General features: G+C 49.0%; 1 protein-coding gene across 1 annotated transcript in view; it reads left to right on the top strand.

Moving 5' to 3' along the window:
- The window catches only part of PIP4K2C (phosphatidylinositol-5-phosphate 4-kinase, type II, gamma), a 59,946-nt gene extending 50,134 nt beyond the window's left edge, over positions 1–9,812 (top strand). The window contains exons 8-10 of the mRNA XM_015421661.1: positions 2,968–3,223; positions 5,805–5,908; positions 7,944–9,812. Of these exons, the coding sequence (XP_015277147.1) occupies positions 2,968–3,223; positions 5,805–5,908; positions 7,944–8,024 (441 nt within the window). The 3' untranslated portion in view covers positions 8,025–9,812. The remainder of the gene's footprint in view (positions 1–2,967; positions 3,224–5,804; positions 5,909–7,943) is intronic.
- The last annotated feature ends 2,428 nt before the right edge of the window (positions 9,813–12,240 follow it).

Here is a 12,240-nt window from a genome sequence, read left to right on the forward strand (position 1 = left end):
GCCCCCCCCCCCGCCTTCCCTGGCCCACTTTTGTTAGGCAGAAGTGCCTGAGATCCTCCTCCCCCCCCTTTGCCTGGAGGCGAAGGGAAGGGAGATATCAGGGGGTGTGGCCTATGCAAATGAGTTGTGCTAATGAGTTGTGCTAATGAGCTCCTGCACCTCTCTTTCTACGAAATGACCCCTGGATTTAGGAATGTGTGAGTCAGGAAGTCTCCACCTTCAAGTTCCATCTCTGGTACCCGTTCACAAGGAGACTTTTGGTGTAACCCACCATCTCTCGGCTGCAGCATCCTGCCCTGTCATTATTCTCCTCTAATTAGGCATTTGTATCCTTCTGTTTCTCTCCCTGCTCAGTGACTGATTTGGAGAATAAATGCAAAAAATACAATTTAAACGAATGAGAACATGTACAATACATTGTTCCTGGGCTGGTACTGGTTTCAGCTGACTCGCTTGCTTGGGGGCATGGAGAGGAAGACCTGAAGGGTCAAGAGCACTCAGGCTCTTGCCGTTGGGGTTCACGCCTCTGGCCTTGCCCAGGCGACATACCTGCAAGCAGAGGAGAAACAAAAGCTCAGCTACTCCCCCTTCAATCAGCAAAAAGAGGTTTCCCAGCCCTCTTCCCCCCCCCCCAGTCTGTAATACAGGAGGAGTGCTAATCAAGCTTATGGGAGGACCATGACAAAGTGCTTTAAAACCTCTAAAGCTGTTTGCGATACAAATGCTGTGTATTAATATAAATGCGTAGGAGGAGTGCAAATAAACTTCTTCCCTCCTTGGTTCTCTCACTGAGGAAGGGAACGACAGCTTTAGGTGGTTTGTTTTGTTTTTTAAAGGGAACCATTGTCCAGGGGAACAGGACCTTAGATCATAGAGCATAGTTGGTCAGGTCCCTTCAGCCCTGCTTCTGGGCTCAGGGAAGGCTGGTTAGCTGCCCTCCCAGTGCCAGTCACATCCCTTTGGCATGACTCTTGCCGCTTCCTTGGGGTGCCAGTGCCCGGTTTTGTGCGATGCCGGAGCAGTTGTGATGCGGTGCCAGATCTCCGCAGCCCGACAAAAGAAATACTGATTAATAACAGTTCTTCGAATCCAGGGAGGGGAGGTAGAACAAGGACTCAAGTCTGGGATTTGAAGCTGGCCTCGTTCCTGATAGAAATGAGGTACACAGCTTTGAACAGCCGAGGCAATTAATCACTGGGGCAAGCTTGCCAAGAGAGGGGGGGGTAGGTTCCCCTCCCTCCAAATAAAACACACATATGCCGCCTTCAGATCCAAACTGGACTCCCTCTTCAAGACAAGCCCAGCTGCCTTTATTATTCTTGATTAATCCAGAATAAATACTGCTCTGTTTTTTTCCTGCCGTTGCAGTCTACTAGCTGAATTCCCGTGCAAAATAATTTGATGCTAGCCCCTTACCATGCCTTCGCTTAAGGGGAGCTGGGGGGGGGATCAGTTCTTTAATTGTGTGTTAATTGATTAGCTCCTCCATGCTGGGTCTGTAAGGGTCTTGGGGCAGAAGTCAATGGTCTGTAAGAGGATGTCACTCAGTTTAGGATGGCACTTTCTGGTCGTAGTTAAGCTTGCACATCAAAAATTCTGTTTCTAATCAAAGTAATTAAGTGTGGTGGTTTCTTCTGCAGTAAGGGAGTTCAGAGTGAAGGAAATGGGATTGCTATCCCCGTCCTAAGTTCTGTTCCTCACACTACCAAGGATAAGGTGGTAGATTGTGGACTGTACCACTGCAGATGGTAGAGTATCACATTTTTTAACAGGCTGTTGTGTAAAGCCCCTTCCCAGCCTCTTAAGCAAGAATGTAGAGGAAAAGGCTATGCAGGGCATGTTTGGCTGATATGCTGATTCATTACACGCAGAGGGTTTTTAATTAAAAAACGGGGAACATTCAAGAACATCCCCCCCCCAGCTCTCTGAAGTGGTACAGTCCCCTCTTCCTACCGCTTAATTCTATGCAATGTTATAGATCATCTGTTAGATGAGTCTGGTCACTGCCATTAGATGAACTGAGTCATTTCAGAGTCTGGAATAGGCATCATCTGAGGATTGGCACGTGCTTTAACTGCAAGGCCAGGCTGCAGAAGACGCGACCGTGACCCTGGAGGGTGGCAAGTGTGTTTGGTCTGGATATGACTCGATTCAGATATCCTGTTCAGCCAGGAAGCTCACCAGCCTACCTTTGGGCAGTCTTGAATGCCTGTATCCAAGTTTATTTTGAGGATAAACTAAAATGTGGTATTATGGACTTTAATTTGGAAAGGGCTCCTTGGCTCTGACTCCTGGATCATGTAAATTGGCAGAGGTGCCACCGAGCATGTACAGTAATCACAGCTAACCTTGTCCACCCGCCCACCAGGTTTCTTCAAGTAAGAGGCATCGATCTGAGACTCATTTGTTTGAAATGAACCAGTCTCCTTTTACAGCTTAAAAAAAAAAAAAACGGTTGTAATTCCCGTTTCCAAACTTGGAAGTTCTCTCCAGATGCTATTTCAAGGTGCTTATCATCATGATTGCATGGAGATTGATGCAATGCCCACTTAAAGCACAGAACAGGCAGGTTTTCAGAAATGTAGCTTGCCAGGTGCTGTTAAAAGCTGAGATCTGGAGGTAAAACCGACTAGCTGAAATGGAGGCTGTCTTATCTCTTTCTGGTTTGAGCAAGCCCTAACTATTGGTGGAGATGCTGTGATATCAAAGGTGGCGGGAAGCCTCTTAATGAAATCAGCCCTTTCCCGCTGCAGCCATTGGCCGCGCTGCTCCAGTGTCATAGAATGTTAAAAAGCATTCCAGCTGTGCTGAAGGTAGTGCAGAGGGGTGGGGGGACCTGTTTGCCATTTGTGCAGGGGTACGCAGGTAAGAGGTCTAATTTTAGAATAAACCACTTGAAATCAACAGCTAGGAAGCAAGGCAGTCCTTAACGTCCCAGCTACCTGACTGTTGTGTCCACGCATTCAGTTCCTCGTGCAGCTGAAGATCATGGACTACAGCCTGCTCTTGGGGATCCACGACGTGGCACGAGCTGAGCAAGAGGAAGACGAGGAAGTGAAAGAGGAAGACGAGGACGGCGAGGGAGAGCCTGGGGGCGTGGCCTCGGTGGGATCCTACGGGACATCTCCAGAGGGCATCGGCAGCTATCTCAACTCCCACAAGCCTCTGGGGCCTGGCGACTTTGACCCTTATGTTGACGTTTACGCCATCAAGAGTGCCGAAAGTAAGTTGGGGCGCAAGGGAGCCTTCACCCGGAGAACTTTGATTCGTGAGACAGGACCGCTGGATGACTAATTGCGATAATGCGTGAGAGTCCTACCCTGTGGCCCCCCCTTTCCGATAATGCGTGAGAGTCCTACCCTGTGGGGGGCCCCCCCTTTCTTTTACACCCATGGCCATATTTAACCAAAGGCCTTTGCTTGGGTCCACTGTCAGTTATAGAGAAAACCAGTCCTTGTGGAGAGTTAGCTGGGAAAGAAAATGGCCTTGGCAATTGGAGGCTGGGTTTGTCCGCCTTGGGTTTTATTGAGGGCCCTGGCTTTTAGCTTGAGCCGAGTATGCGTTTGTCCACTGAACACTCATGAAGCTGCCTTCTGCTGAATCAGACCATCAAGTTCAGTACTGTCTTCTTTGACTGGTGGCTGCTTTCCAGGGTCTCGGGCAGAGGTCTCTCACATCACCTCCTGCTTGGTTGCTTCAGCCTGGAGATGCCGGGGACTGAACCTGGGACCTTCTGCATGCCGAGCAGATGCCCTGCCACTAAGCCACAGCCCCTCCCCTTCTTGATGCTTGCATCCAGTCCTGTGTCACTTCCCTGGGAGAATAAGGGTGGGAAGAGCAGGATTAGCCCTCCCCTCAATGAAATTGCTGAGCAGTCGGGTTAGAACAGATAAAAGGAAGTCCTTCTTCACCCAAAGAGTGATTAACACATGGAATTCACTGCCACAGGAGGAGGTGGTGGCTACAAGCATGGACGGCTTCAAAAGGGAATTAGATAAGCATATGGAGCAGAGGTCCATCAGGGGCTATTAGCCACAAGGAATAGATAGGAACTCTCAGTCTGGTGCATGTGATACTCTGTATGCTTGGTGCTGAGGGAGGCAACAGTGGGAGGGCTTCTAGTGTCCTGGCCCCACTGGTGGGCCTCCTGATGGCACCTGGTATTTTTGGTCACTGTGTGACAGAGTGTTGGACTGGATGGGCCTTTGGCCTGATCCAACATTGGCTTTTATTATGTTCCAGCGTCTGTATCAAGCACACATCCCAATGATGATGGCTTAAATGCCAGAGGGGGTGCTCTGGGTGTCTGAAAAGGTCACACAGAAGCCGGTGACATTCAGTGGAAGATTGGAAAACGTCTAAGGAATGTGTGGCCGTTAATGCCTATGGCTCATTACATCCCAATTACTGTAGAGCAGACTCTTGCCGCGATGAACTGGGCATCTAAGATTCCCCAAGATGCCCACTGAATCAAGGCTGGCATTCCTTCAGGGCACTGCCCCTTCCTCCTTTAAATCTGGTTTCTAAATGCCGATTAAATCACAAAACGAGGAAGAGACGTGCAAGTGCTTAGCTTGTATCATTTTGATGGCCGAATCTGGGATGATTTGAAATTTGGCAGAGGACAATATGTTTATTTATATCCCGCTTTTCTTCCCATTTTGGACTCAAAGCATTTCTGGAACTTCACCCCACCCACCCCCGGCCTCTGTTTTCCCACAATAACAGCCCTGTAAGGAAAGCCAGGCTGAGAGATTGTGACAGGCCCAACGTCACCCGGCAAGCTTTCACAGCAGAAGTGGGGATTTGAACCCTGGTCAGTCAGGGTCCTAGTCCACTGCTCTGTCCACTACACCGCACTGGCTCAGACGTGGTTCCCACGATCTTGTCTGTAGTCACAGTCAGAGGCACTTGTTGGCTTCTGGGAGAGACGTGCTAGGTTTGTTTGATCATAGCAGAGGGCCGGCGGCAAGGACTGTTGTTCCACTTCCTTTGTGTGGGCTTCTTCTATGTGGTGCCTCTGGCTACTTAATCTGTAAAATGGGAATAAGTGTGCAGAACATGATTGCATGTGATTAATAAGTCCGGAATGGTTGGGGGGGGGGTCACACATGGGATTTTAGATCAAATTGGTTAAAGGTCCTGATGGGTATTTGTTCTTCCTTTGGAGCATGGGCCTTGGTTGATGATTGCGGAGCCACTTGGTTGTTTGCCCACTTCATAAACTGCTTCTTGGTGCAGGACATCCTTTTTATCCCTGCTGATGGCTCTGTGTGGCCCGGATTGTGTGACTGGGAGGCTACAGACTTTGGTCTGCTGGTGATGGCTACTTAATCTGTAAAATGGGAATAAGTGTGCAGAATATGATTGCATGTGATTAATAAGTCCAGAATGGTTGGGGGGGGGTCACATATGGGATTTTAGATCAAATTGGTTAAAGATCCTGATGGGTATTTGTTCTTCCTTCGGAGCATGTGCCTTGGTTGTTGATTGCAGAGCCACTTGGTTGTTTGCCCACTTCATAAACCGCTTCTTGGTGCAGGACATCCTTTTTATCCCTGCTGATGGCTCTGTGTGGCCCGGATTGTGTGACTGGGAGGCTACGGACTTTGGTCTGCTGGTGATCTGGCTCTTTCTGGCCCTAAGGGCTTTGTAATCAAAAAAGATTCAGCTCTTTGAGCACAAGGCAAGCGAAGCATTTGTTGTTTTGGGGATGCAGACTGTCGATGAACTGCAAGGGCGTGTCGCAGGCAGACCCCCCCCCCCCCCCCGGTCGCTCTTCAGCTCCCTTTCTACTTTTCCAGACAGCCCACAGAAGGAAGTTTATTTCATGGGACTGATCGACATCCTCACCCAGTACGACGCCAAGAAGAAGGCTGCCCACGCAGCCAAGACAGTCAAGCACGGGGTGAGTCCGGCCGGCACCTTTTCTCTGCGAGAGCATCTTTCATGCGAGGAAGGAGCCCCCTGGTCCTCATTGGGCAGGGGAGGTTAACGGGTTTTGTGGCATTTAACTATTAGTGGGATGGTCCAGGCTTGCCTGATCTTGTCAGAACTTGGAAGGTAAGTAGGGTTGGTTAGTAGCTGGATGGGAGACCACCAAAGAAATCCAGGGTCACTCTGCAGAGGAAGGAAAACTAACACCTCTGTTGGGGGTTTTTTGCCTCGAAAGCCCTGTGGGGTTGCCATAAATCGGCTGCGGCTTGACCACACTTCACACACCCAGGTGTTTAATCTTGGAATTGTAAGACAGCCAGGGCCCCAGGAGAAACGAGGCATATCATAAAATAAAACTAGGTGGCTTGCATCCAGCATCACACCCACAGTTCCCATCCCATTTTCCTGAGGATGATAGTGGCTGCCAATTCCTCTGTCTTGCCTGCCCTGTTTCTGCAGTCGTTCCTGCCATCCAGGAATGACGACAGCCAAGGTGGGGACACTGGCAGCCAATGCGCGTGCGAGAGCTGCGCGGTTCACGGTCAGCAAGTCACGGGAGGTGGCATGTCCCTCCTGCCCGTATTTAAATCATCACACTGGAATGGTAGTAGGGTAACTGCAGAAGACCCAAATAATGTAATGGAAATATAGCTGATGACTATTTCACAGTTGGCTCCATCCCTCTTGTTTCCTATCACCACAAGCTCATCTCATGGCAAGTAAAGTGGCAAGGGCTGTAAATGGGGAGGGGGGCATGAAAATAGGAATCACACAATGGGTTCTGGGGTCCCATGCTTTCAGTAAAAGAACGACATTTGAGTCCAGTGGCGCCTTTTAAGACCAATGAAGTTTAATTCTGGGTATAAGCTTTTCATGTGCAGGCACACTCCTTCAGATACATTGAAACAAGACTTCTCAACCATCACATATAGGTAGAGAGAAGGTTGGGGGGGGAGTTAGTTGCCAGGAAGGGCTAATTAGAGTCAAGATGCAAAAGTAACTGAGCAATAAGTATAGCTAAGACGGGATTAAAACAGTTGGTAAGGCCTGTGAATAGCAGCAAATTAGCATACAGATAATAAGAGTTAACAAATAGATGGGAGAATGGAGTTTGAGTTCAGTGGCACCTTTAAGACCAACAAAGTTGGGCACAGGTACCCCCAGGGTTCTACCTAAGGTTCGCCAGCCTGTGCTAGCGCACCACTTTCTGACCCCCAACGCACAGGTTTTCATCTCAGCGCACTGGACCGAGGAGTGGGTTTGGAGGAGAAGGCAGGACTGTGCCTTTAAGTGCCTGCCTTCTCCAAGCCTACTTTCTACCATTACATGGCTTTCTTTCTTTCTGTCTTTCTTTCTTAACATTTTTCTTTCCTTTCCCCCCTTTCTTTCTCTCCCTTTCCATTTCTTTCTCCCTTTCTCTTCCTTACTTCCCTTTCTTTCTTTCCCTCTCTTTCCATTTCTTTCCCTTTCTGTTTCTTTCTTTCCATTTCTTTCCTTTTTCCTTCTATTACTTTCCCTTTTTCTTTCTCTCCCTTTCAATTTTTTCCATTTCTTTCTTTCCCTTACTTTACATTTCTTTCCACTTTTTCCTTTCCTTTCAATTTATTTCCATTTCTTTCTCTCCCTCTTTCCATTTTTCTCTCCCTTTTTCTTCCTTTCCATTTCTTTGTTTCCCTTTCCTTCTCTTTCACTTTCTTTCTTTCCATTTCGAAACTGGAGTTTTTTTTTAAAAAAATTAGGCTTTCTCACAACTTTTATGCTCGTAGATTTTTTGGCTCATGAAGTAGAATTTTTGCTCACAACAGTCGACAGCTTAGAGGAAACATTGGTACCCACCTGACTTTAGATTTAGTGAAAGTGATTGATCATGGCTGCTTGCAGACATGGAACTGGATTCTCTCTTTTATTGCCCTGTCCCCTCCCTTCAGTATCTTTGGTCCACCAGCCACTGCCTGCCTTACAAATCATGGTGGTTAACTCTTCTTTTTGTGTGTCTTTCCTTACAGGCTGGTGCAGAGATCTCCACGGTGCACCCAGACCAATACGCCAAGCGCTTTCTGGACTTTGTCACCAACGTGTTTGCTTAACGGGCTGTGCAGTGGCTGCCACCAAGGATCAAAGGCTTTCCTGCCCCCTCCCCGTAGTTCTCCCCTGCCACTCTGCCCCCCAAGTTCTCAGTAAGAGGGATGGTTTCCCCCCCTGCTGTTTGGGTGAGCAGGAGAGTCCTCAGATGAGAGCCCCATTGTGGCTGGCCCAGGGGGACAGCTGCCAAATCAAGTGCCTTAAACGTTGATCTTTTCTTGGGAACGGTCAGCTATTCGGAGCTACTTGATAGCTCTCTGGAGGCAGCTTTCTTCTGTTTCCTGGTGGGAGAAACGAGGCCAGGCGTTCTCTGTCCCCTAGAATGGACTTGTGACAACAATAGTCAATGACTCTGGTTAGAGCGGGATCTTAAAAACTCACACACAGGGTTAGCTGGTATCTTTATTCCAGGACAGAATAATATGCAATAAGAATTCTAAGTCGTGTGCCTTCGGAAGAAGGGGGATGAGTGCAATCTTCTCCGTCTGCACAATCGGTTTCCAGCAGGGTGCCTGACGGTATATTCTTTTTACCCTGGGGATAGCCAGCAGCGCTACCTACTGATGTCAATGCCTCTGTGCAAATTCTTTACCTCTTCTCTTCACTCCTGTGGTGAGGGTCTTTACAGTGCCCCCCCCCCTTATAGAAGGTTTAGGTCGTTGCAGAGTACCCTTGTTGATAATAAACCTTCCCTTCTATCAACCATCTGAAGGGCTTGACAATGTACTTCAGTCCCCATTGGGTTCTCCCCCCCTCTTACACTGTGGCTTTTTAAAAACCTCTCCCACATTCTGCTCCTTGGGTGGGTCCAATATCTGCGAAAGCTTTTATTTGGACATCCTGTGCTATAATATCCCCTCCATATCTATCAGGTGGAGGTTGTGCACCTATTCAGGGCTGCTACAACAGGCGGGTGGGATTTGGTTCCTGGGCGGTTCTTAAACTCTGACCTAGTGAGAGGGCCTTGCCGGTCTCTCTCTCTCGGCAGGGAGGGAGAGAGGATTATTCTGCTCTCTGTAACTTGGATGGGTGGGATAGCTCTGCTCCATAGCCAGGAGTCTGTGTCTCTCCCTGGCCCCACCCAAAGATCGCCATCCTATTCCAAAGTTTTTGGCAGAGGCTGGAAGTACAAGCCCTGCCCTAGGTTATAATTTAAGGTTTCTTTTGCAGGGGAATAGAAAGGCCCCTGCGAGGGACATGATGCCCATCTTTCAGGCACGCCCTGTGGCCATGCTGCTGTGAGTGAAAGGCAAGACAGAGCTAGCATTCCCCGTCTCTCTCAGCACATAAGAAGCCGCTAAGGAGTGGGAGATCAGTGGCTTGCAGAGGGGCTCTCTGGGCCCTTTCGTTATAGGCCGAGCCACATGAGGAGGACGTCGCACAGTAGCCACAGTGCTCAGCAGAGCAAGCCTCCTCAAAGGCCCCACACGCCGAGGCACCTTCAGGGCACACGGGAGGAAAAATGAACACATTCCAGTCACTCCTGCCTACCTGGTACATTGGTCTGGTGTGCCACGGGGCAGCGGTTATCCTTGTAAGGGGGGGGGAGCGCTCTGGCAGCACTCCTAGGTGGTTTCCCCCCCCTCCCCCCATTGCTGCTTGATGGTGCTGCTCTGGTCCTGGCACCAAAGGGTCGCATCAGTACCGTTCACGGTCCACACTCCTCTGTCCCCCTTGTGGTTCTTCTGGGACAGATGCCATTCCTCTCGATGCAATAAAGCCTGTGCCATGGAAACATGCTTCTGCCTCTGGGGGCTACCCGACATTTGGCCCTTCTCTCTCTCTCTCTCTCTTTCTCTAGTGTTTCTTATTGTATGAGATGTTGTGTATTTCCAGTTTGCTCTGTACCAATAGAAATAAATTATTGAACCAGAGGTGTCGGTCTGTGTGCAAAACACCTGGGCTCTCTGCTTCTCAGGTTTTCCTGCGGGAGGCTGGCGAAAAGGAGCCTCGTGTTTAGGGGGAGGAATAAGAGTCTCTTCTCGCCTCTTTACATCTCTGCAGAGTGAGCACAGTGCCGTGGAAGCAAAGGGGAAAATGCCGATGGAGCCTTCTACCGGAGGCTCATCCTAGCTTAATTAAATGCCCAGCGTTAAGGCGCCAGAGACCTTGAGCACGAAAATTCCTGTACTGTCTAGACAGAGATCAAGATGGGTAGCTATATTCGTCTGTCTTGAGCAGAAGAAAAGAGTACCAGTCCAGTAGCACCTTAAAGGCATTAGCAGGCAAGCGCTAACTCCCTCTCTGCATATCACACCTAATCCAATCACGCCTGCTGTTGTCATTTGATTGCTGATGTCATTCCACAAACAACACCCACCAAGGGAAGACCATCCACAATTCACAACTATATGTGCTCAAAACTCTATATTGCATTCACTGAGATACCAAGCAGCGTTAGTGGTCATAACCCAATAGGATGTGTAGACACTTATCCAACAGATTGCTCATGACGATTAAGCCGTTTTTTCAAAAAGAACATGTTCAGAACCAACAGTAGGCTCCTCTGTCATTCCATACATAGATAGTGTCCATAGACCTCCAAACAGAAAGTAACTTGCAGCAGAAGACGCCCACTGCGGAAAGAATGACAGCTGTATGTCTCTCCCAGGTATAAATCAAGATGTTTCCGTGATCTTCAACAGCGGCTGGTAAAACGGGACCCGATCTCCAAAATAACATAGGCACAGCTCAATAGCTTCAGTGGAATCCTAGGGCTACCTGATGCTAATGTCATTTGGCATCTGAAACCACTCCACTTTCCCAATATATAGGACAGATGGACTCACATTCCATCTGTATCTGAAGAAGTGAGCAGTGACTCACGAAAGCTCCTACCCTACCACAAATTTTGTTAGTCTTTATGGTGCTACTGGACTTTAAGGTTCTACTGTCTAGATGAGGCAGCATTTAATTCTGTAAAGAAATGCTGGCCTGAAACAGCTGGGATGCCCTCTGTCCTCTGCACTGGTGGGTGGAGCCTGTGCCCAAACCACAGCTGGGCAGAGGTTGGTTCTCCTTATTCTGTAAGAAATAAGGCTACCAACAGAGGCGGAGCACAATGCCCTGTCCCTTTGAACAGAGCCTTGCTGAGCAGTCGGGTTAGAACACATAAATGGTAGTACTTCTTCACCCAAAGAGTGATTAACACGTGGAATTCACTGCCGATGGCGGTGGCTACAAGCATGGAGGGCTTCAAGAGGGAACTGGATAAACATAGAGCAGAGGTCCATTGGTGGCTTTTAGCCACAAGGTATAGATAGGAACTCTCAGTCTGGGGCAAGTGATGCTCTGTATTCTTAGTGTTGGGGGGGGCAACAGTGGGAGGGCTTCTGGAGTTCTGGTCCCGCTGGTGGACCTCCTGATGGCCCCTGGGTTTTGGCCAGTCTGTGACACAGGGTATTGGACTGGGTGGGCCACTGGCCTGATCCAACATGGCTTGTCTTATCTCTTGGGGCTTTGGGACTGCTGGATCTCCTGATGGCACCTGGTATTTTTGGCCACTGTGTGACAGAGTGCTGGACTGGATGGGCCATTGGTCTGATCCAATACTGGCTTCTCTTATGTTCTTATGTGTGGACACAGGCAGGGGAACTGGGTTACCAACGGCTTGGAGAAAAATCTCCTGCCCCTTTAATAGAGGCTTGATGGGGTATTATTTTACCAAGCAAGGCTATTTACCTCCCACACCCAGAGGTTAAAAAAACTGTGAGCTAGCTTACACTAACTCAGCTTAGAGGGGACACCATTCCCCACTCCACATGAAGCCAGCTGGGTGACCTTGGGTCAGTCACAGCTCTCTCAGAGCTCTCTCAGCCCCACGTACCTCACAGGGTGTCTGCTGTGGGGAGAGGAAGGGCAACCCACTCCAGTATTTTTGCCAAGAAAACCCCATGGACAGTATCAAAAGGCTAAAAGGTGACTAAACCACTCCAAAACTCCTTTGGGTAGTGAAGGGTGGGATATAAAATCAACTCTTCTTTGTCTTGCAGCAACCTGATAGAGCCCTCTGACATTTTGGCCCTGGGGTCAGGGGACCCACAGGAGCAGCACAGGAAGGGTGTGTAGTGAGAGTTGGGGGGCAATCTGCCCCTCAGTTTTTGGAACATGGTTGGGTGCCATGTCATTTCCAGAATATCCACACTCCCTTGCCTCTTCTAAATGCAGTCCTGTAGTATTTTGTTTTAAATCTTAAAATGCACGTGCAAATCATGATGTTTT

Source organism: Gekko japonicus, unplaced genomic scaffold, assembly GCF_001447785.1.
Source record: "Gekko japonicus isolate JY-2015 unplaced genomic scaffold, Gekko_japonicus_V1.1 scaffold2398, whole genome shotgun sequence".
Classification (NCBI taxonomy): Eukaryota; Metazoa; Chordata; class Lepidosauria; order Squamata; family Gekkonidae; genus Gekko; species Gekko japonicus.